Genomic DNA, 25,043 nt, shown 5'->3' on the forward strand with positions numbered 1-25,043 from the left:
ATAAAATATGCCTTCAGAAGAAAGGAATGGCATGTCCCTGTCTTCCCCTTCTGGTGTCAGGGCAGACTGTCTGAGAAGTACTGAAAGGGAGAGTGACACAGAGTTTCCCTGGAGGGTACACACGGGTGATGAGCATTTCTCCTTATGCCCTAGCATGGAAGGTTCCATCGCGCGTCTATCCCAGATCGTGGCTCTAAAGAAGAAATACAAGGCTTACCTCTACGTAGATGAAGCTCACAGTATTGGGTCCGTGGGCCCGACCGGCCGGGGTGTGATGGAGTACTTTGCCATGGACCCCAGAGATATTGATGTATTTATGGGCACATTCACCAAAAGCTTTGGCGCCTCGGGAGGTTACATAGCTGGAAGGAAGGTAAGAGACAGATCCCTTGTGTCTGTTTAAAACCTGAATGCCCTCGGAAGGTAGTCTGCGGGGTCTTCTGATTTCCCTGAGAGCTTCAGTTCGGTTCAACACACTTGACTGATGAGGGCAGCCTTGCCACCGTGTGTTCACAGCCATGGCAGGCCCAGAAGGTCAAGGAGCTCATTCTCTGATAGCGCAGAGGAGCGTGTGATGAGTAATCACATGACCATAAAAAGACAACACCGGCTGTGCACACAGGCAAAGACAGTACAAAGGAAAGGGCAGTACCTAAGAAGTCTTAGAATGAATGTCAGTCTTGTAGACAAAGGATGGGGCAGCGGGGTTTATATTTCAGAAAGAGGGAATGATGTCTAACAAGCCACAGAAGTGATGCTGCAGAACTGTAAGTCGTTTGGGTTTTGTGGCGTGAAAAACGCAAGGTGGGTGGTAGAAACAGTGAGCAGAGGTCAGATGCTAAGGACACTGACCCTGTGCTACAAGTTGTGGGTTTTCAGAGTTTTAATCAAAATAGTAGCAAGATCGGAAATGTCTTTTTTAGAGATTTTCTCTGCAAACTAATTCTCTTCCACAAGTTTGGATAAGCCGTGGGTCAAATCTTGTCATCCTCTGGTACCTTATCTAGGTGACTTAAGATTCTGATCTGAAGGAATCAGACTGTTAAGTGTTATCCCTGTCATTCTACTGCCAATGTCACCAAGGGGGTTGCTAAAATAAAACAAATGCTTGAAAGGATTTTAAAAGAAGAGGGAAGGGGTGGAGAGAAAGAAAATGAAATATTAAAACCTGGGTTTCAGGGCTTCCCTGGTGGCGCAGTGGTTGAGAGTCTGCCTGCCGATGCAGGGGACACGGGTTCGTGACCCGGTCCGGGAAGATCCCACATGCCGCGGAGCAGCTGGGCCCGTGAGCCATGGCCGCTGAGCCTGCGCGCGGCGGAGCCTGTGCTCCGCAACGGGAGAGGCCACAACAGTGAGAGGCCCACACACCGCAAAAACCAAAACAAAATAAATCCCTGGGTTTCAGGGCTCAGAGAGCCAGTTAATCTGCTCCTTTATAGGACAGTCTAATGCAAATCCTGATAGCTGTCTCCCCCAGGCCTACACCTGCCCCAGAGAGACTGTGATAGTGTAGCTGGCTCCAGCCAGGAGGGCAAAGAAGGCTCAAAAGCAGTGCATGCCGGTGGCTCGATGGCTTCTCTAAAATTCCTGATTCCTCACTCACTGTCCCCAGCAGGAACAGGAGTTCAGACTCCTGGTAAACCAGTTAGACAAAACCAGAGAGTACGGCGAAAACAGTCTGGCTGTGGAAAGGCCATGATTTAAAACAACAGATTTTATTACGGCCACTAACTCTGCCATGAGATGCGCAAATGCTTAAAACGTCCAGAGCTTTTAGTGGTCTTTACCCTTCAAGAAGCATCACTTTCTTCCGAGCTCAAAGCATTGTTGTTCAGCGTCCTTCCACTGGTCTGTGGGAATTCGCTGGGTGATGCTAAAAACATAGGGAATGCCCAGGATCTTACAAAACTCAGCTAAATCTTGTGAGAGGTTAAACTTTCCGTTTCTCGACTGTCAAAGCAATGGGATCAGAGGGTCTCAAAGGAGGCATGCCCCCGACTCAGGCTACTTGGCTTTGTGATTACTTTAGCAGAAGTTCTGAGCTACAAAATTTTTAACCAAGCGTAACTCTGTTTCCTGAACCAAAGGCACCTGAATAAACTGAAGCGAGTGGATCCTTGAAATGTTGTCAAACGTGGTAGCTGTCATCATGTCCCCCTTAGAGTCCCTTCAAGTGATACCCGCTTTAAACAAAGGCTCCTGATGGCCCCTTTAGGACCAGCTCAGTATGGTTCTCTCACATACTCTCCATCCTAAAGTCAGGTGGACTATTTTAGAAGTGTATTTGCTCTTGTCTATGTAACTTCTATTGATTTGGTGTAGATACTGAGCAATTGTGAAAATTATTTAGTATTTACATTAATCAAGAGGGAGATAAAAGTATGTAGATCATTTTTTGCTCTTTAAAAAAAAACTCATTTTGTTCATACTTAGACCCAGAAGGCTTCATCATTTCCCCCTTTCCCCTCTCCCCCTCCCCGCCCTCCCCTTCACCTTCCCCTCTCGCTCTCCCTCCCCTTCCCCCTACTCCCTCCACAAATACTCTGCAGTCTCTGAATTTACCACTAGGTGGCAGCAAGAATTAGAGAGTGTTTGGCTGACCCATGCGGAGACCTACTGTCCTGAAACAGCAAGATGCAAAACCTAGAAAACACAGGGTAGTTTTCAAGATGTGGAGGGTGCGGAGGAGATAGGAGGTCACTTGAGAAAGTGTCTGCATGGGCCGTTCCCTGATGATTTAAAACTCAGTCAGGTAAACACCTGTCTGGAATCGTTTTGGTGAGACTGTGATAAACCCAGATAAACGGTGGTTTCCTTCTAGCCTAATGAGCCCATGAGTTAATGGAACTTACGCATTTGCTCCTCTGTGCATTTAATTTGTCAAATTAAGTTAATTTTATATTATGTATAGTTTCCATTTAAATCATAGTTTTTACGCCCCTGGACTTTGAAGAATTTTCACTTTCAGTTTGTTTTAAACTATGCTTTTTAATTGATAGGACATAGGATTGGGCAAATGCTACAGATTTGTTTGAAAAAATAATCTTTCTAGTATCTGTTTAAATAATTTGAGTTCAGAGTTTCATCATACATATTTTTTCTGGATATTTTAAAGTATATCCAGCATTCTAGATACTAAATACTACAAAAGCAACAAAATTAACCGTAAAAAACGTTAAAGTGCACACACTAGGACTTTATATTTTTCTGAAATCTTAATAATTTCAAGTTCACTCTGCTCATGGGCTTCCTAGTAAATCTTGAGATTTGAAAATAATTATAAACTATAAAACTATAGAAAACTATAAAACTATAAACTATAGAAAACTATAAAACTATAAAAACTATAGAAAACTATATAAAACTATAAAACTATAGAAAACTATAAAACTATAAACTATAAAACTATAAAAACTATAGAAAACTATAAAACTAGGGCTTCCTAGTAAATCTTGAGATTTGAAAATAATTACTTGAGTCCAAAAATCTAGAAATCTAGCTCTTAACTCTCTTTTTAAATGTCAAGGTCAATGTTAGTGGCACAGGAACTATATTCCTAGTAATAGTTTCTAGGAAGCTCTAGAAATCTTTAGGGAACAGGTGAAGGCAGATGCGTCACGTAAGAAAAAATATTCAGAAACACACAAAAGAAAAATTGGTTTGGTGCTAAGATACGACTACAGAGAGTAGAGATTCTTTTTGTCCTCACTTCAGCCTTCCGGTAACAAAATGTCCTACAAATTCATCTCCACTCTTGGAGTTTACTGCCTTGGCCTGACCTACTCTCCCAACCTCAGGGAAACTGCTAAAACAGTCTCTCAAGAGCCAGCAAGGTTTTACTGTTTTGCCCACTGTGAGTTCAGAGCTGCTGTAGCTGATCCAGAACACCCCACCGTGAACCTTTCTCTCCTTTCAAGACCTTCAGGTGAAACATCAGGTACTTACTTCTCTCCACCTATCAGAGCTCCATGCCATGAACGGCTTCTTGGAAGAAAGCCTGAGCTGATGGGGCTAGTTTCCTTATTTTTATTTTTGAATTTGCATTAATTCAGTTGCTGAGGAGATGGGGTCAACACTGCAGACCCCAGCTTCTAGGATCCCGGGTTTGCTCAGGCAAGGATCCTGAGTCCTCTTGCATGCCTGGGGTTGAGCACTGGCTTTCACAGCCTCCACTGGGTGACCAGAGATTTGCAAATGAATGAAGCAAAAGTGACCCTGCGGACTGATAGGTTGCAGGGCTGAGATTCTGGAGGAGGGGACTGGGCAGCCAAGCTTGGCGTGAGTGTTAGCCCAGAAGCCTGGGCGCCAGACGAAGGCAGAAGCCAGCTCTGCCCTGCGTGCTCAGCCCTGGCTGTATTTAACAGCCCCTTGAAGTAAATGGGGGTCATGGAATGAACGCCAAGATGTTTACCCTAAAGAGCCTCCTGTCTAACTTTCTCAGAAAAGCCACCCTGTCCTTGAACTCCAGGCTCAGGGTTTTGCATTTACTAATGGCCTTGGAAACCTCGGTCTGAAGAGACCTCTAACCCAGCCTGAAGGAAAACACAACATGGTCTCTCCTTAAGACCAAAGCTAACTCGTAATTCATGGTTCATGGCATCCAGTGGGCAAGTGATAGGAGGAAATCGGAAAACCAGGAACCAAGGCTTCCTTGATGTCCTGCTGAGGGGACTCCAAGAGTCCCACTTTCTGAACCACACAGGTAAATTACCTCCCATCCTCACACTCAGATTCTGAGAGAAATTGGACTCAGTCTGAAAGAAATAAGATTATGGGCAAGACAGTCTTACTGCTTAAAGGAAGTGATACTGTGCCAATGAGGCATCTATTCAAACTAAGGATGCATGTGACCTTGGCTTTGTGAAATTTCTCAATTTGATAGGAAAATTGGGGGTTGGGGACATAAAGGCCCCTTTAGGGATCAAAGGCAGCTTTGTTTTGTTTCTTTGATCTTTGTCAGCAATGCCCCAAGGCTACGAGAATATTGCTATACCTGTTCCTAAGAATGTAGCTTAATACCTCCCTCTATATTTCAGGGACCCTCACCATCCTTCCTTAGCCCCTAAACCCTTCTGCTTTCCATTAGACCATCAGTATTTACCAGAACCCCACTAAGTACCCACCACTATGGATTATAAGAGAGTGTATAATAAAGTATATAACTCAATTCCCTACTCTCAAGGAGGTTCCAGTTTCTTTGGAGAAATAAATGTAATAGACAGGAAATATTTTGAGACTGATACAATTCCATCTGTGGTTTAGAACTATGAACACTTGAGTACATTAGGAATTCGCCTCTTCCCCTCCTCCTCCAGAGGTGCAATCTCTGTGGATTAGGGAAAGCACCACAGGGATAAGTAGCAGTGAAGGTGGTCTTCTCTGTGCTCTTTGGGCCATCCCCCACCCTGTGCCAAGCCAGCTCCTCTAGTCTGAAGAAGTAATACAGTGCAGAGCTAAGGGGGGTGCAAGGGGGGCAGTAATCTCGGGACAGACTGTTTGGGTCCAAATCCTTGTTATCCAGCCACTTTTTGCACTTTTTGGTTGGATAATTTTCTGATCTGTTTCATGACTCAGTGATCCCACCTGTAAAATGGAGATAAAAATAATACCTATCTCATAGCATTATTGTGAAGCTGAGTTAATACATGCAAATATACATGTAAAATACACATAAAATTCTCAAAATGGAGCTTCAAGCAGCCAGTGAATATCAGCTCTGGATCTATCAATGAACTGTCAGCTCTACCACATTTGCAGTCATGCAATCTGCCATCAGGTCTGGGTTCTCCTTTCTTTAGAATGCCTCTCTTTTCCTTTCTTTTCACTCCTACTGTTAACCACCCAATAAGGATGGAGGAAGTGCTGGGCTGAAAAATCTTTGGTTTGATGCCCGGATCTACCAACATGCAGTTATGTAACCTTATAGCATTACAAGGGAGCTGGAATAAAGACACTGTAAGAAGTTTTTACATTTTGGTCCCCTCCTCCCAACCCATGCTCCCAGTGTTAAGAATCTCTGAGATGGCAATCCATTAAAAATAATTGCCAACAGCATCAGGTATTCACTAGGTACCAGATGCTTTTTAAGCACTGTGTGTGTATTAACTCATTGAATCCTCACAAGGACCCTGAGGTAAGTATTACCCTTATCTCATTTTTCAGAGGAGACAAAGGCACAGAGAGGCTTAGTAACTTGACCATGGTCGCATATCACTAAGTGGCAGAGCCAGGATTTGAACCCAAGTGATCTAGTCTCCACAGCCTGTCTTGTAACTCTGCGGTCAGAACTCCCTTCAAGGGAACAACCCCTCATCACCTTTTCTTGGAGGCAGTAGCTTCTCCCTCTGCCCCCATTTGACTCTTCCATCCTGTGCTGATTAGGATGCCATCTTTATTACTAATTTTAGCACGTGTCTATGCCTCTCCCCTCCTCTCTCCAAATCTACCCATCCTTCAAGGTCAGATCATCTCCTCAAAACAGATCTTTCCGGACCACATGAGCCCCATGATCCCATTTCCTGCATCCCACCCGTTCCCTCTTCACTGGCTTCCCCAGCATCCTGCTGGAAGGCACCAGCTCTCAGCAGAGAAAGAAAACACCTGCTGCTGCTCACGGAGGATTGTGAAGAGCAGCTTAGCTGTGGCTACTCTGGAAAATGACCGCCTCTCTCTCGCTGACCCTCCCGCCACATCCTCCATCGTCAAAGTGAACTTCCTGGATACCATGTGGCCAGTGCCTTCGTTCAGGCCAACGTCACACACATCCTCTACAGATACAGTGAAAACACTGTTTTTATGAGATTTACTAAACAAAATAATGGACAGAAACTTAATTTTGATTTTAATGTAAGTGGAGAATGGCTGCCAGGGACTAGGCTTTCTATCTTCCGCCTCTTCTTGGGCTCCGGCATTCAGAACGTAGCCCAGAGCACATCCTTGTACAAACTTGCTGAATGGAAAGATGGAAGGAGGGAAGAGGCGAGGGGTGGGGAGAGAAGGAGGAGAAGGGAAGGAAGGAAGGAAGGAGGAAGGAAGGAAGGAAGGGAGGGAGGAAGGGAGGGAAGAAAGGAGAGAGAAAGGAAGGAAAGAAATACTTAGAAATGGAAAGAAAAAGGATTTGAATGGAGAATTTAAAATTAAAATAACTAAAGAGAGGGAACTAAAGATGCAGACCTACTAGAGAATGGGCTTAAGGACACGGGGAGGGGGAAGGGTAAGCTGGGACAAAGTGAGAGAGTGGCATGGATATATATACACTACCAAACGTAAAATAGATAGCTAGTGGGAAGCAGCTGCATAGCACAGGGAGATCAGCTTGGTGCTTTGTGACCACCTAGAGGGGTGGGGTAGGGAGGGTGGGAGGGAGACGCAAGAAGGAGGAGATATGGGGATATATGTATATGTATAGCTGATTCACTTTGTTATAAAGCAGAAACTAACACACCATTGTAAAGCAATTATACTCCAATAAAGATGTTAAAAAAGAGAGAGCAAGAGAGGGAACCAGAGTAGAAAGGATGGGGATGGAAAAGAAGAAAGAAACCAACAAAAAGGAATGAAGAGTGTGAAATGGAGAAAGGAAGTCGGGGAAGCAGGAGCTTGGAAGAGGGGATTTAGGATGAAGGACATATTGAAGGAAGCAGGAAGGACAGGATGGAGTTACCTGTTCCCCCTGTGGGCCAGGTAGAGGCATCATGTCACCAACCACCTGTAAGGCAGGCCACTCACTTTACTATGAACGTTTAGGAAAGTTCATAGTAACTTTAGGTACTCTCTACTTACTTACCTATTAACTTTAGTTACTCGTTCATAGGAAGATAAACTATGTACATTTAAAATGCTTGGGTAACGACCCATGGTTGGGAGCAAACACGACACCCATAACCCGAGGGAGAAAAGTGACAGGTGGGCACAGTCCCAGGCGCGGAGGCGGGAGTGGATGTGGCCGGTGAAGGGGAGTTAGGACGAGATGGGCCTGCTCGAAGCAGAGCTCTCCACAGTTCATCTTCCAGGGAGTGATCAGAGTAGATCCTAAGTGGGATCCTAAGCTGTGTCGTTATCCTGGGAGAGAAGGTGGCTGATGCTTTACAGACCCCACTGCTGATGCAGAGCCGCTATGGGCCCGCTAGCTTTTCTGCAGGACAACCCCGAGGGTCCTGGGCTATGAGTCAGGAAAGATGGGCCAATGGATGGTCTGCCTGGCCAGGGCTGAGTGCCTCCAGGTACCAGCTCTGAGTCCCCCACCATCGCTGTAGAATGAGGTGATTGGAGCTTCTTCAGGCTCTCAGCATGCTTCCCTGGGACCTCAGGTTTGGCCTCAAAGGTCAGACATGCAGGTGGAGAATCATTCCTACCACTGTACAGGCCAGCATCCTGCAGTGGGTCAGCGCTCCAAATAGGGTTACACAAAAATCCCAACAGTTGTCTCCTGCTCAAGGCACAACTAGAGTTTATCTGGTCCTCACCTCCACACTGGTTTAATTTCTCTCCTCTCCCTCCTGCTGCTCCCTTCCCCTGAAAGTTTTCTTTTTATCTTTGTCTGTCTTCTTTCTTCAAGACAATTCTACTTCCTCACTGGAGCCTCCCTTATCTACTCCCGCTGGTAATATCCCCTCTCCTTCCTCGGCCATCTGGTAGCTCCGCTGCATAAACTAGTCTGCATGTCTTGTTATTTTTCCTGCCATTACTCCTCCATGGGCACAAGCTAATGTAATATGCTCAAGGGCAAAAAACACATCCCGGATTTTTCTTTGGACTCTCCTGAATACTAAACCAGTGCTTGTGTGGGCTAGGTACCCAAACAAATGTCTAGGAAACCACTTTTCCTTTACACATCTGGTTTTGCCTTACAGAACTCCACTCCAAATTTGCAGCATCCCATTGTGGTATACCTTCTAGGTTGTTTAGGGAGAGACTAAGAAGAAGGGATAGAAAAAATAAAGAGTTTGGTGATGCCCATTGAAAATCAGACCACATTCGAGAATCAAATGTCTTGTGCGATGATGGGTGGGGATGGGGCCACTAACACTGAGATTTATTTGCCTTCTTTTTGGATTTCCCTCCTGTATTAAAGGACCTTGTGGACTATTTACGGGCTCACTCACATAGCGCTGCTTATGCCACCTCCATGAGCCCCCCGGTAGCAGAGCAAGTCATCAGAGCAATGAAACTCATCATGGGACTAGATGGGACCACGCAAGGTAAGAGGGTCTGCAGCAAGCACATCTCCCGTGAATTCCTTTCCTAGACCTCTCCCTGTCTCCCTTCTGCCCCATCAACCTCCCTCCTTTTCAAATATAAATTTCTGTCTTTTTTTTTTTCTTTTTTTGGCCGCATCGCGTGCCATGTGGGATCTCAGTTCCCGGACCAGGGATTGAACCCACTCCCCCTGCAGTGGAAGTGCAGAGTCTTAACCGCTGGATCTCCAGGGAAGTCCCCATACACCTTTGTCTTAACCAATTTGTAAATCAAGCCCTATGCACATCAATAGTACATAATACATAAGAGTACACAGTACATAAATATACTAGAACTGCCATCAGCACACAAAAAAGCGGAGGATGCTCTTTTAAAGCAATGAAAACTTTCTCATTCACCTCTTTATGTGATCAGCAAATGTGGATAGTTTTGTTTATGAAGCCAAATTTGGTGTGTGTTTGCCTGTGCTTTCTTGGAACTGTCACTTGTGTTTCCCTGGGAACAAACTAGTCAATTTAATATTCGTTTTTTTCATCCACCCATCCACCTATCTCATCATTCATTCATTCATTCATTCATTCATTACCAGCCAAGAGCTGGGGAGAAGAAAGTCACCACTGCCCATTTAAGAATATATGGACAAAGCACTCACAACGATAACCTACCAGCCATTTCTTTGATGTTGGATCACCACAGCCAAGGTGTGCTACTTTGTTCAACTCAAATGAGCTTAACCTTTTTTTTGAAAAATGGTTTCATCAAAGGCTCTTGGAACTCTCCATCTTTCATATACAGTTTATAGAGCTTCTACTATTTATCACAATGGGGAACAGTGATGGCTAGGGCAGTTCTTGCTGTCAGGCAGTCTAGTGAGTGTGTTTGTAGAAGCAGCAAATTACCCTGGCCTCAGACCTGCTCACTGGACTATACAATCCGTGTGCCCTGACCCACCTCTCAGCTGATGTGAAACCCTATACCGTCTAGTGCAATGTTCCAAGCCTACTATTTCAGTAGAAATATGGAGAGATCCATCATTTTTCAATTTTATTAAAATAGCAGAATACTTTATTCACATACACATTTTACCCAGAAGCCTACTATATATAAAACAGATTAAAACAGGGCTGGTGCGGATGACGTAGTGTCTCTATGTACCTCCAAACCAATGGTCCCTGAAGCCATTCCACTGAGCCCCCGTGCTCCTCAGTCACTGGGTTGAAAAGGATAGACTTTTCTTTTTCACTAAAGCAAGAAAAAGGCTTGGAGGGTGACTTTGTTCCTCTATGTAAAATGCAATGATTGACTGACCTTCAGGTCATTTCCAGGCATGTCTTTTGGGTTTTATGATTCTGTGTCTTATTGAATAGTCCGTGTGAAAAAGAAATTCATTGCAAAACACCGAGCTGATCTCCCTGTGCTATGCTGCTTCTTCCCACTAGCTAATTATTTTACATTTGGTAGTGTATACATGTCGATGCTACTCTCACTTCGCCTCACTTCCCCCTCCCCTTCCCTGTGTCCTTAAGTCCATTCTCTATGTCTACATCTTTATTCCTGCCCTGCCACTAGGTTCATCAGTACCATATATATATATATATATATTTTTTTTTAGATTCCATATATATGCATTAGCATGTGGTATTTTTTTTTCTCTTTTGCTTTGCTACGACCTAGAGGGGTGGGATAGGGAGGGTGGGAGGGAGGCTCAGGAGGGAGGGAATATGGGGATATATGTATACATATGGTTGATTCACTTTTGTACAACAGAAGCTAACACAGTATTGTGAAGCAATTATACTCCAATAAAGATTTTTAAAAAACAAACAAACAAAGAAAAAGGAAATGCGAATCCAGTCCATCCATGGTGCAATGCTTAAGGGCATAACCTGAAAGCAGCTGCCTGGACTTGACTCCTGGGATACTACTTAACTTGCTGTGTTCTTAGGCAAGTGATTTCACTGATCTGCTCAACCCTGAGCAAGTTACCTGTCTGTGCTTCAGTTCTTCCAGCTGTAAAATAAGGAAAGGGATATTGATGAACTAAGGTTTTTGTGAGAATTAGGTAAAATAAGACATATAAAATGCTTCATTATGAGTGAAAACAATTCCATCTATAGTAAGCATTGTATAATTTCTTGCTGCATTACTTGGTATTACTCCTGAGGTGTTCAAGAAGTATTTGGACTATGTCTTGGAGAAGCTGTAGGAAGGATTCTTGTGATGCAGGTGAGGTAAAGCTAGATTTCCTTCAAGGTCCTGGATTAGTCAGGATAAGCTAAATTATGCCAGTGTAACAAATAAACCTTGAGAATCTCAAAGACTTACCTGAATCAAGGTTTACTTCTTGCTCGCATATCTAATACCAGATCTAATACAAATCGGACATCTCACTGCACACTTCTTCTCCGTAGGAAGTGACTCAGGCTTCTGCAAGCTTGAGGCTTGGCCATCTCAGCAACTGGCCTCCACAGTCGCCATGGTAGAAAGAAAGATCAGCCTGGAAGTGACACATCACCTTGCTTACCATGCATTGGCCAAAACTAGTCACATGGCCCACCTGAATTTGGGGAAATGGTGGTGGTAAACTAAGAGATATGGATATAGATATGAATAAGCAGATATCTTTAAACCTTCTAAAGCTGAAACTCGAAATAGACCTGTCTCCATTCCCACATGAGCTGTCCAGTTGTGTGAAAAAACTGGTCCAGAACCACTGGAACTCTCTCAAAGTCATCTTAATGATCTTCTTGACTATGTGCATTTCTTAATGGAAAACAATTATTTGAGACTAAAGCTAAAATGCCAGTTAAATGAATTGTCCTATGATGACCAGAATTATCCATTGGTCATATTTTCAAGATGAATAACTAGAAAAAAGTTACCCTGAAAATTAGCCTATGTCTTAATAAAGATCACTAATTTCTTAAGCCCTGTAGTGTATATATTATCAGCATCCGTTGATTAACATGTCCCCAGCTTGACAATTTTTTCCTTCCCACCTCTGGATGGCTCTACCACTTCATCACAGGCAGAACTCACTCTGTTTATCTGACCAAAAAGATCTGCAGAAAAGTTACATTTAAAGACATGATCATAAGAACTTTGATAGCTATCTATCGTCAGTTTTTCTTCCTCTGAGGGGAGAGATATTTCCCTTGGTTCTCTCTCTTACCTGGTCATTATTTTTAACCTCCCAGTTAAAGGGTCTCACTTCACCCTTCTTGCCATCTTAAGAGAAAAAAGAAAGAAATGAGAGAAGGATACGTGTTCAGTCTGTGTTCTCAGAGTCAAGTTAAGGGGAATCAGGGAGAAAGATCGGACAGTTTCTTTTCAAAGGAACTAACAAAAGAAAGTGATAAAAAAGCAAACTGACTGAATCATCAGCCAAGTTTCAGATGGTTCAGCCTGACATGGCTTTTGAAGAATTCAAAAGCACACAGTGAATCCTCACGCTGGCCTCATTGACAACAATGCCTGCTTTAAATAAGATAAACAAGTCTGGTTGGGAACGTTGCAGTAACTCACCGATTTCTGCAAAGACAGAGCAACTCTCAGGGTAAAGTTGCCCAAAGCTCAAAGGGCTGCACTTCATGGAGCCAGAGCTGCCTTACGGGATCTGAGAAAGCACCCTGCTCCGAGCCTTGATCTCCGGCTGCTCCCCTGCCGCTGTGATTGGAGCCTTTCAAGGCTTTGTTTTGGGTTGAGTTTGGGGAGCGGTTGGCCAGATCTGTTGCTTGATGAATGTCTTCACTTTAATCTGCAAGGCAAAGCCATACGCTTCAAAGAAAGGCAGACTACAGGAATAAGGTCAGTGTTCTTTGAAGCCAGGGTTCAAAGATGAAATAGCAGTCCCAGTGAAATGACAATGTTTATGAACACACAGCCACCTTGACTCTGCAGCCAGGCTGCTCGTGGAGTTCATGCACCACAAGCTGAGGGGCTGCAAGCCACCCAGGCCTTCCACAGGCACCGAGGCCCTTCTCGTCTCCTGGCCTGTCACTTCGTGCATCACAATGAACCCAAAGTGGAGATTTGGTTTCTCCATCCTAATGGAGGTTGGGTGGTCCCCCAGCCAAACCAATGCTGTAAGCCCTTCAAGGGCAAGAGCTGTGTCATGAATTAATGTGGTGTCCCTCTGAGTGCCAAGCCCAGTGCTCAGCTTAATAACTATGCCATGACTCAAGTTCCATCTTGCAGACCCACTCGATTTCAGGTCAGCGTTTATGCTAAACAAGGAGCTTGAAAGGCTCCAAGGTGGAGGGAATGTTTATCTCATAGGACTGGGGGCTGGGAGTCAGTCCCACACCAGTTGTGGCAGCTGAAGGGATGACTCAGTGATGGGGATACCTCAGTGATGAACACCACTTTTGAAGAGGTCCAGAAAGATGGCAGCTCTGTCACTTTCTTCATCAAGACATGGCCCAGGCAGGAGGGTGAGGCCCAAGCGACACCAACCACTCCCCTAAAGAAAGCATCGTCAACAATTGTCTTATTATTTATTTAAATCTTGGATGCATGTTTTTCAGTTAATAAGTCAACATTCTTTTTGAACCCCAACTCTGGGTAACCTTTTACTTCTCAGAGAAAATAGAAGTTGTATCGCGTGGAGGGGTTAGGGTGCGTGCTTTGCAGCCAGACTGCATGGGGCCCGGTCCTCGACCCACCACTTGCTCCATGAATGGCAAGTTGCTTACCCTCTGTTAGCTTCAGTTCCTTCATTGTAAACTGGGGCTGTAGGGAGGATTAAGTGATGTAATGTAGATAATGAACTTAGCGTGATGCTTGATGCAAAGTAAGCACCCAATAAAGGTGAAAATTACTATTATTTTTAACTCATCTGCTTTCTTTCTCTGATTTTTCCAATAGTTTTTATGCACCCTGGAATCTTCCTGTCTCTCAGGCCTTACACCTACTCCATCAGCAAATCCTGCAGCACTTCCTTTGACATATCCCAGGAATCAGGTCCCTTCTCACCCTCTCCACCATCGTCTCCATCACCTCTCACCTGGATCACTGCAATGATCTCCACTCCCCACTCTTGCCATTTTATGACTTGTTCTCCACACAGAAGCCAAAATTATCTTTTAAAAAAATGTAACCCAGACTATATCACCCCTTCACTCAGAACTTTTCATTGTTTTCCATCTTTCCCAGTGTAAAGTCCAGACTTTGGCCTTCCAGGCTTCGCCTGATGTGGTCTCTTCCATATTTCCCACCACTCTTTCCCTTGCTTAGTCCACTCCAAGTAGCTGGCATACTTGTTTTTTCTTAGAACGCAGGGAACAGCTCCCACAAAGGGTCTTTGCACTTGCTGGCCTTTCTAGAACGTCATGTCCAGCCAACACATGCATAGCCCACTCCCTCACTTTCCTCACGTCTTTGCTCAAAATCAGCCTTATGAGAGGAGCAGCTGTATCCTTAATTTCACACCCCTTCTTGTCCCTCTAATTCTCTCACCTTGCTTCAGTCTTAGTAGCATTTATGAGCACCTGACAAATTATACACGTATCTGCTTATTTTCTGGTTTCCCACTAGGATGTAAACTCCAGAACAAGCATTTTGTCTGTCTTGTTCCTGACACCGAGAACAGTGCCTGGCAACGACAAGTTCTCAACAAATATTTGTTGAATACTTCTCTCTTTCCCTCTTAGCTCAGCAAATAAAGGACCCTTATCTCTTCCACATCTCTGTGCTTGATTCTCTCCCTTCCCACCTTCTAAAGGCACCGGCCCCTTTTCTCAACCAGGAACCTGTTCATCTCCTTCATCGTAAAAATCCTCCCCTCACCCCTTCTGTTTCAATAGCTGTCAACTCGCACACCTTCCATTGCTGCAAATCTTCTCAGAAGAATGGCCGTCTGCCTGCTCCCCTACTGCTCCCTCTCAGCCATCAGCCCTCATCCTCTGCCCATTTCCATGGACTCTGTTCCCTCAGAGGTCGCCGCTGCTCTCTGACCCTGTTAGTCCTCCTCCAGCTGAACTTGACTGGCCTTTCCACCTCATCCTCTCTCCTTGAGAACAGTCTTCCCTTAGTTGTGGAAGATGCTGTTCTTTCCTGGTTCTCTTTTATTTATTTGTCTGTTCTTCCTCCCCTTCTCTGCTAGTTCTTCTTCCCATTTGCATTTGCCAGAATTCCATCCTCTGCTCTCTTTACATTCCCCTCTGCACATGTATGCCCCCCTTTTTCTTTTCTCTGATGTAGGAACGTGCTTCTCAAACTTGAGCCTGTATCAGTGTCTCATGGAAAGGTGATAAAAACTTCTCCACTTCAGAACAGACAATAGATCACTCCATTGGCTAAGGCATTACTTATCTGACCAAAATGGCTCTAGGAAAAAGAATCTCTGTGATTTCATCAACTTTTCCTACTGTTACTTCAGTGCTAGGCTGATGGGATAATCACCAACGCTGTGAATCACAAAACCGTTTTTTGCTGTCATATACATGGAAATATTTGATTTGTTTATGATTGAGCGGTCAGTAGTGTTTCTCTAGAGAGGAAAAGAGTAGTGGAAATTTACTTACAAGTGAAAATAAATACAGAGTTCCAATTCCTAACATATAATATCCAACTTCAGTAGAATACACCTTCATCTTTGCTAATAAAATCTCCTATGCTTAAACAATAAAGTTAAGAAAAATAGAATTTTCTATTTTTCTTCAAAGTCACACTTGTCCCTCTTTGCCTGTAAACAGAAGGAGTTTCTGGGTGACAGGGTGGGGGACATGTCTGGATGTTGTATAGGTAGAGAAAAACTAAAGGTAAAATCAAGGTGGAATAATGAATTGTGTTCTTCCTGGAAATAAAGGAATTAGGTATACAGGATCCTCAAAAAATATAGGAATTTGACAGGATGGAATGCAATAGGCTGTTTTTCCTTTTTAATTTAATATATTTTCTGAATATAGTATTCTGGGATTATTGCTACAAAAAGATGACACAAATAGTATTACCATCATCCTTCCTCAATCCTATTAGATATTATCCAAATAAGTTCCTCAATTCTCCGCTTTCAATATTTCAATATGGAGACAGAGGTTTTGGTGAACTATAGCAGGAAGACCAATAAGAGAAGGATGGGGAAACTGACTAGAAAATTAGAGCTAAGTACCCCAGCCATTGTGCCAGTACAGGAATTTTGCCTCAAAGCTGAGCTTCCTTTGCCTTTTAGAAAATCAGAATTGTGATGAGCCCAAGATCTGAGGAGGAAGTATTAAATAGACATGCTCCCCAACAGAGGGCCTCCTCACACTAACTTTGTGAGGTTTTCTTTTATTTCTTGCATGACTTGAGAGGTATTCAAAACATTCCATCTGTGAAGAAGCTGTTACTTTGGCCCTAGAATTCTGCTTGCACATCTCATGCTGCCTTTGGCGAGACTGAGGAGTGAAGACCCTCAGCTAATGGGATCGTTCTTTTTTCTTCTGAGTATCGGCCTCTGGAGTAGCGAGGCTCTCCATTCCTGAACTGGGGAGGTGATGTCTTTTAAATGTGCATTTGGTTATATAACGGTGTCACTACTTTATGGTGACATTGCCCATTCTAAAATTAAAACTAAGTATTCTGTCCCTTCACTGAAAAATCCCTGGTTCTAGTCCCTGAGAATATCTGAAGGGTTAAAGATCACTGTGGTTTCTGTGCAAAAAGGAACAGCAGTGGGAAAAGGGGGATGCATTCTGTTAGTGGATGAAATTCAGATCATGTTCAAAAACACAGATAAGTCAAAATCAAAGAAAACAATTGGAGTCCTCTCTGATTTCCCGCAGCTTCCACCTTCCTTCATTTTTCACCCCTTGACCACCACCCAGAACTTTGTTCCCGACCCTGGACACAGATGCCCTTGTATTTTCTGCTACTCCAGCTCATCTCTCAGAACAGGCTCAGACCCAAACTTGGAGACCAGATGAAATCTGGACTCAGGACAGCTTGGAATGGGGGTTCATGCTGGAGTCACCCTTCTAGCACCTGCCACCAACCCAGAGAGACCATCCCTAACCACCCTTTCTAAAATACCACCCTCTCCCTTGTGGGTGACTCTATCTACTCCCTTATTCTGCACCATTTTCCTTCATAGCACTTACCACCACCTGGAATTATGTACTTGTTTCCTTGGTTATTTTCTGTCTCCCCAGGAGAATACAAGTGACATGAGGGCAGAGACACTGTCTCCAACTTCAAACAGTATATGTTGGCTGCATGAATGATCCCATTCAGTGTAAGGTTTGGCCATATCCCAGCAACGATTCATAAGGCATTGGTACCACCGATTGGTATTCCCTCTATCTAGAAGATTCTCATCTCTCCCCACAAACCCACTACACCCATTCTTTATCTCCTGAATCTCTGTTCAGCCTTCTAAGTCCTCTCACAGTGGCCACAGTCAAGAAATAATCCTTCCTTCCTCTGTCTCATGAAATCTTTGGCTCTTACGTTAGTCACACATACCTTAATCCAGTCCTCCAAATGGGTAGTGATTAATTAATTAATTGTGCCTTAAGCATCAAAGATGTGAATGAATGAAAACTAAATGACCGAATTTGGGGCTAAGCAGATTTCCTGGACAAGGATTGAATTCTAATCACTCTCTATAAACAACTACAATATCATTTCTTTAGAGGTTACTTATGGAATTATTTTGGTTCAAATACTGGAGTTATAATCACTTCCTTGGTAGATATATGCATAAGCCAAAATGTAGAGTTCCTTTCCTATTCTTTTGAGAAATGAATGGTTTTGCATTATTACATGTGCTAAGGCTTTGTCTAGACACCATCTAATACAGAGGTGAGTAAGGCAGATAATTCAAGCCATTACTACCAAATAGCAGAAGCAAAAATGGAGTTTTTCCTTTAATTATCCAAGCAATTAGCTGAATCCCTCACTTAAGGTTTCCTAGGGAGACACCATCCAAATCTCATAAACGCATTTGACTCACACAGTAGTCAGCAAAGACTGGGCACCAGCTAATCCTCTCTGTCCGAGTTGAAGCACATTTCCAAAACAGAGGTGAGCAGGTGTTCTTAAGCATCCAAAAATGGCATTTTCCACTGAGTATGTTGGAGGTACCTCCTCCCCTCCTCTTTTCCATCTTCATGATGATTTGCACTTAGGGTCTTTTTCAATCAAGAGACTTCACGTTTTCATGACATTATTTGGTGACTAGTAATGAGAGGTTGAAAAAATAAAATTAACACTGAAAAATTAGAGTTTCCCTTTATCAGGGCACCATTTAGCCAATGAAAAGTAAAAGGGCATTAGGATTTTGAATCCTTGAAAATTTTTCATGGTATCTTTCTTACAAGGTCAGTAGTAGTTAAGGTTAATTAGTTGTTGTGACAAACTCCAACATATAACACAAGAGACATTGTTTTTGTTGCTCATATAGTGCCCAAAATGGGTGTAAACACGGCCTCTTTTCCATCTTGTGGCTCCTCCAACTTATGGCTTCCAAGGTTGCCATCAAAGGGGATCGTGTGTATGAAGTTTTCAGGGGCCATAACTGGAATGGTATGTTTCGTTTCTGCCTACATCCTATTGCTGGGACTCAGTTACAGGAACTTGCCTAACCACAAAGCATCCTGGGAAATGAAGTTAACCGCCTGCCTAGGAGGGGGAAATGGGATTGGTCTTTGCCACAGTCTTTGCCACAGGACTTGACCTCGGCCCAGGACATTCTTTCCCCGGTCTTTCTGATGGACGTATACTGTGGGAAGACATTGTATGTTTTAGACAGTTTCCCAATCTTTCTCTATTGACTTAAAAAATAAACTCTTGACCTGGAGTGGAATAAAAGTAGCTCAAGGAAAAAGAAAAACAAAGTCCAAAAGACTGAAGACAAATCTCTTCCTTTTATAGGGACTCTGGGGGCTTCTAGTCTGGCTTTTACATAACCACTTCGGCTTCTTTCTCGTAGAACATAGTCCCAGGCCGTGGCAGGTACTGAGATCATTATCATTATGATGGTGCTCAATTCCCCAATGCTATGTACTTCTTGGAGGCAGAAAATGGACCCTGGGCATAATGCTTCCCCCGAAGAAGCTAAAAAGACATGAAATTGGAACAGCTCTGGAAGTCAGACCAGAACAGGAGAGAATGTATATTTTGGAAGTAGTAACACACTCTCAGAAAATCAGGCCATTTTTCTGAAAGAGAGGATGTGATGAGACAGAAGATTATAAATTGCATCAGTATCAGAAAATTATAAATTGCAATTGAAAACATACAATTTAAACACATGGACATTTCGGTTCATTATCTGAATCAGATGGGTTTATTTTGAGTCACCCCAACTCTCTTATTCAGCCACACTTTGGTTCTTTTGAGACCATGGACTAAAAGGAGGCTAAGAGGCTTTAAAAAGTATCAAACTTCCGATGTTCATCACATCAGCACCCAGCATGTGACTAATCAAGGTAAACTAGTCACAAGGGAAAACCGAATTCTAAGCGCAGGTAGAAAAATAAAACTAGCAACTTCAAATCGAGATTGAATTTATATGAAAATATGATTCTCCTCAACATTGCCTTAAGTATTCCATCTACTTTAGGAAGCACTAAAAGCTGTGTGCTTCTGTTATGTACATGTGGGCAAACGCACTCCACATAATTCATTCTGTACCATATCTGGGATTTTATAAAAATGTTTTCCAAAGGCTTACATTTCTGTTCTGTATTCAGTTCTTAGGAGAAGGAATTGAATAAAATGGCAAGGTCTTTCAAATAGCTTCATTCATTTATGAACCTCAATCATTTTTCTTTTCTTTACCCTCTGGAGAGGAAACTGAAGATAAAAGAAAAAAGAGTGAGACTTAAAATATAATGCATTCGCACTGGAAAATACAACCATGCCTCATTTTTAAATTATTTTGTCTGGATTATTTCATTCATCCTGATCATTTGTGAAATTTTATCATGAGATTGGCAGGTGAGGTACTGACCCTGCTTCTAACCCAACATGGACTTGGAGAAAGTGGCCCCCGCACCTTCCAGCTGTGACCTTGGACCTTTGCTCTGGTCCCTGGAACAGGGCACACATATTTTTACACTTGAGTTTGATAGGTTTAAAAAACGGGAGTGACTAACTGGGAAGATTTAATGCTTTGAAGGGGGAAGGAAAGGAGTACACTGGGTGACAGCAATTCACTCTCCAGAGTGGAATTTTCTCACTTTCCTACTGTTTATATTTGACACGAGATCCATTCACAAACATCTCTTGTAAGATGTTGCTTCTCAGCAGGGCAAGCTCTTTGGGGGCTGCAAACTACACTTATCCATCCAACTATCAAGCTTATCTCGTGGCTGTTCTTACTGATTTACTCTTCACCCAGAATCTCTGTGAGGACGAGACAGTGAGAACCAGAAAGGACTGTGATTAGGGAGATGATACTGTGATAATTAGACACGGAGTTTTCAAAGGTCCTCTCAGCATCTACCTTGGCATAGAGTTCAGCGAATACAAACTTGACTTCTTCCAAGTTCTTTTCTCCCCCTAAACCCAGCCACACATCGTTGGTTCTGTCCCTCTGAAGTCCCTCCATGAATGCAGAGGAGCCCATAGAGAATCCCACCCATAATGGGCCGTCTGAGGCCCCTGGCATCCAAGGCCCATGGCATTGTTGAGGGAGGACCCAGCCGCTGCTTCCTAAATATATTTGCCACTTGGTTACCAGCTGGAGATGCAAAGAGAGGCAGAGAAAGAGACAGAAGGCACGGAGGGCTGCGTTTTCTAAATGGTTTCAAGCCACTGGCCTTTCAACAACAGCTAACGCAGAACAGATGGCTGTGCTACGCTCGGCTGGCTTTCAACTGAGGGGCTGCCTCTGTCCATGATTAATCACCTGTGCTGGGGGGTAAGAAAGTTCTACCTGGTTTTTTTGGGGGGGGACCTAAGGTTGGGGTCAGCAAGCAAAGTGACAGGTGTTGCCTCTCTGCCCTATTGCTACTCACGTGCTTGTAGGACCACGCTGCGGGGAAGCGGGTGGGCATCCAATAAACACAGAATTAGCCAACCTGTGGAGCCCCAGCTAGGAGGGGACATTTGTCTGGTTGTGCAGAAATGGCTTGAAAAACGTTCCACAACGTTCTGTCCCTTCATTTACTTCGCCTTAAGGGTTAGCCAAGCGTAGAATTTTATGGCAGTTCAGTAAATTCTGCACTTGCTTTGAGGCCTTAAAAGATATCCCCAGCAAGAGTGTAAAGAGAATCTGTTTGTCTTTTAGATGGCACTGGGGCAAAAGGATAACATGGCCACTTCCTTCCTCCCGTCCTACAAACAAGATATCCTTTTACACCATGAGTCCTCCAGAAGTTACCTCTTCACTCTCGTTTCCTCTGTGTGGATGGAGTCTGAGATGGGGGAGTTGTGATGCAGCACACATGGAATTCTCTGCTGGTTCAGTCCAACTGGAGAAGAACATGATTCCAGCTGCAGGATCTTTGAGGGTGAAGGGGAGTTACTCTTCCACATTGATCTTTGTTTTCTCCATCACGGGTTCATTTTCAGCTCAGCAGCAAAAACCCCCAAAGCGGGGGAGTGTCGTACCCCAGCCCAACTCTTGTCTGGAGAAGTTTGGGGAGAAAATCAGGTCAGCCACAGCCAGGGAGGGTTAAGCAGGTGGATTTGTGGCTGGAGAAGGCCAGCGTGTGCTCTAGGCTACACAGAATGTATTAGTTCTCTATTTCTACGTCACAGATGACGACAAACTTCGGGCTTCAAATGACATCCATTTATTATCTCACAGTCTCCTGGGGTCGGGAGTCTGGGAAGTTTTTTCTCTGCTCAGGCCCTGGCAAGGCAGAAATCAAGGTGTCAGCAGCTTTTTTCTGCAGTTCACACTCCTCTTCCAGGCTCACATGTGGTGGTGGCAGAACTCAGTTTCTGGGGGTTGCAGGACTGAAGTCCCTGTTTGCTTGTCAGCTGCCAGCTGGGGCCCCTCTCAGCCCCTGGAGACTTGAATTTCTTACCATGTGACCCCCTCCATCTTCAAAGCCAGCAGTGGAGAATCTCTTTCTTCAGAAAGAACCCAGTCCTTTCTAAGAGCTCACGTGATTACGTCTTAAGTACTGGTTAATGTCACTAAAATGTATTTTGTTTTTGTAAATTAGCACTTTATGTAGTTAGATTTCCAGTGGTCATATGCTTCAACTTGAATACTGAGAATGAACATTATTCTGGTGAATATTTAATTCTGGGGGTTAAGAAAATATCAAAACGCATGTCCTAGGCACCAAAACAATAAAACAAAAGAAACTGAGGAGGGTACAGGAACAACCAGATTGGCTGTAGACACCACAGGTCACTTCCATTGATCACAGAGGCCCAGCCTTAGAGGGCAAATCCAAGCAAGTCAGTTCAGTCTTTGGTGAAGACTGGAAATGAATAGTTTTCAATATTTTTTTGAACCACAGAATTTTTTTTCAAATGAAATGTACATGGAAGTCCATTTTATACAAATTTTTTAAATTTTACAACACTCTTATAGGACTTACTGTGTGCCAGACACTGTCCAAAGTGCTTAAAATCAAATCCTCATAACAGTATGAAATGGGCATCCTTCTCATTATTGTTGTCATTGTCATTATTCACATTTTACAGGTGAAGAACCTGAGCTGCAGAAAGATGAAATGCCTTGCCCAAGATGGCAGAGAGGATTTTGAACCCAGGAAAATTAGGCTTACGGTCCTTGAGCACTTGGCAGAGATGTTGTTGTCATGGAGACAGCTTGGAGGGTAGAGTGGTCCGATCTCCTAGCTGCTGAGCCCCTCCCTCAGTTTTTCCCTGCACCCCCTCCCTGAGGCTTCCTCAGTGCACACCCCGCCCAGCAGACACTTTGAAAACCAGAGGTTTGAATCATGCACACGCTGCCTCGATGGGGCCCCCTGGAGGCTACTTTCGTTTGCACCGTTTCTCAGAGCGCTTTCAGGGGACCCCCATCAACCCAATTCCTCAGCCAGGACCTCTCCTTTGCCTTCTTGCCGCAATCTTTGCTGAAGCACATCTCACCCACTTCTGCTGCCACTCTGGCCTCCTTACGTGTCTGGCCACCTCTGGTTTTCCCCTTATCCTATTCCACGTACTATACACTATGACTTCCTCTTCCTAAACCCCCTCAGAACATGGCATATCCTGTTCGTGATGCTGCCCTGGCTCCCTAGTGCCCACCACCTCTTAGATTGGCATCTGCAGCCCTCTGGGTCTGATTCCACTGATCTTTCTCATGACTGTAAACCAAATGTTCTAGGCAAGTGAGATAACCATCCCTCCTGGCGCACAAGGTGTTCACTTACCACCTCTAGGTCTTTGCTCCAAACTCCCAGAGCATTTCTTCCATGGGGCGTTCAATTTTCTACCGGCTGTGATTATTACATACTTTTTCTAGGCTATAAGCTCCTTGGAAATAATAGACATATTCATCTTTTAATTCTCCCCTGAACACAACAGCCACTCACACGGAAAAGTATGAGACAACATTCTCCCCAAAGTCCTGGGAAATAGATTGTTATCATCCCCATTTAACAGATCAGTAAATTAAGGCTCAGATACGAGTGACTTCCTCATCTCCATAGAAAAAAGAAAAGGGCAGATGGGAGCTGACACATGGACCTGTTGATGGAGGGGAAAAATGCAAAAATACTTGGAGACAAATTGCTCTCTGGAGGCTTCAGTTAGAATCAGCCTTATTATCTTCATAGAATCAACAACCACAACAGTTTATGACTACGAGTGATGGTTCAGAACTGGGGTGCACACCGCAGTTACCCAGGGGTAGCTTTTGTAAAAGGTCCACACCAGTCCTTCTGGAGCAGAATCTCTGCAGAAGAGGCTTACCTGTGAGTGTTCCAGAAAAAAAAAATTATTCCCTGAAGACTCTGGTGTGTTCCCCTGTTTAAGAACCACCAATTCGCAAGGGTCCCAAAGGCCCCAGCCTCCCAAATTACCCCATTCGATGTGTAAAACTCCACCATTAGAGACTTGCTAAGATACTGCTCTCTACTTAAATGCAAGTTAACGTTAAATCTTATCACTTATTCTGTAAGGATTCAAGAAGCACTACTATGTGACAGGCCGGCTGACTCTGTCTATATCTGTCTTATGGCTCTTCTCATGTGTATATTGTCTGATATCTGCTCTCTCTACTGTTAGGTTATTTCTTGCCAAATAGCCCCAGAATTTTTTCATCTTCTCCTCCATCTTAGCAGCTGGCTCTTGTACATAGTGAGTGCTTTTCATTTGTGAAATGTATGAATCCATGAATCATGGGACTCACACCTCATCAGGAATGAGTTTACAAGCTTCTTTCAAGGAGCAGACTTTGATAGACTCAGGCACCGCCAATTTCCAGGCCAGCTGTGCAAGGCATGAACAGTCTCCCAGCCTTGGTTTCCTCATCTGTGAAGGGGGCCCAAAAGCACAGCTCCTGGCTCATAGTAGGTGCACAAGACATGTCCATTGTCACCTCTCCTTGTGGATTAAGCCCCTGATGGTGTATCTGAGCAGTGGGTGGGGAGGTGGAAACAGGGGCGTGAAATCCTGTCGTGTAGACAGCCGTCCACCCTGACGTCCGGCCTGCCCGCTCCGCTCCTGTGTGCATTCCACAGGGGCAGGACTGAGCGGCCTGGACCGTCCTTGGCACACGAGTATGTGCCTATAAAGCATGCCGTAACCTTGGAATCCAGACATCAAAAGGGAGAGCTTCAGTGCCTGATAAAAATATGTGTTCCTCTCAGCAAACCACTCCAAACGCCGTCTTCTCCATCCCACTGGGAAGCTTGTCACTGCTAATGCGATTCTTATGATTCTCGCTGCTCGGTACCCTCTTGATCTTTCCTGAGATCTCTCTGCCCCGA

General features: G+C 44.0%; 1 protein-coding gene across 4 annotated transcripts in view; it reads left to right on the top strand.

Moving 5' to 3' along the window:
* SPTLC3 (serine palmitoyltransferase long chain base subunit 3) overlaps positions 1-25,043 on the top strand; it is a 126,233-nt gene that overhangs the window by 82,022 nt on the left and 19,168 nt on the right. For 3 of the 4 annotated variants that reach the window (XM_060031241.1, XM_060031242.1, XM_060031243.1), the window contains 2 exons: positions 154-373; positions 9,074-9,200. In XM_060031241.1, coding sequence (XP_059887224.1) covers positions 154-373; positions 9,074-9,200 — 347 coding nt within the window. Of the gene's footprint in view, positions 1-153; positions 374-9,073; positions 9,201-11,609; positions 12,202-25,043 lie in introns of those variants that run through there. The other variant, XM_060031245.1, reaches the window with a different exon arrangement.

The sequence above is a fragment of the Delphinus delphis genome, chromosome 15, assembly GCF_949987515.2.
Source record: "Delphinus delphis chromosome 15, mDelDel1.2, whole genome shotgun sequence".
NCBI lineage: Eukaryota > Metazoa > Chordata > Mammalia > Artiodactyla > Delphinidae > Delphinus > Delphinus delphis.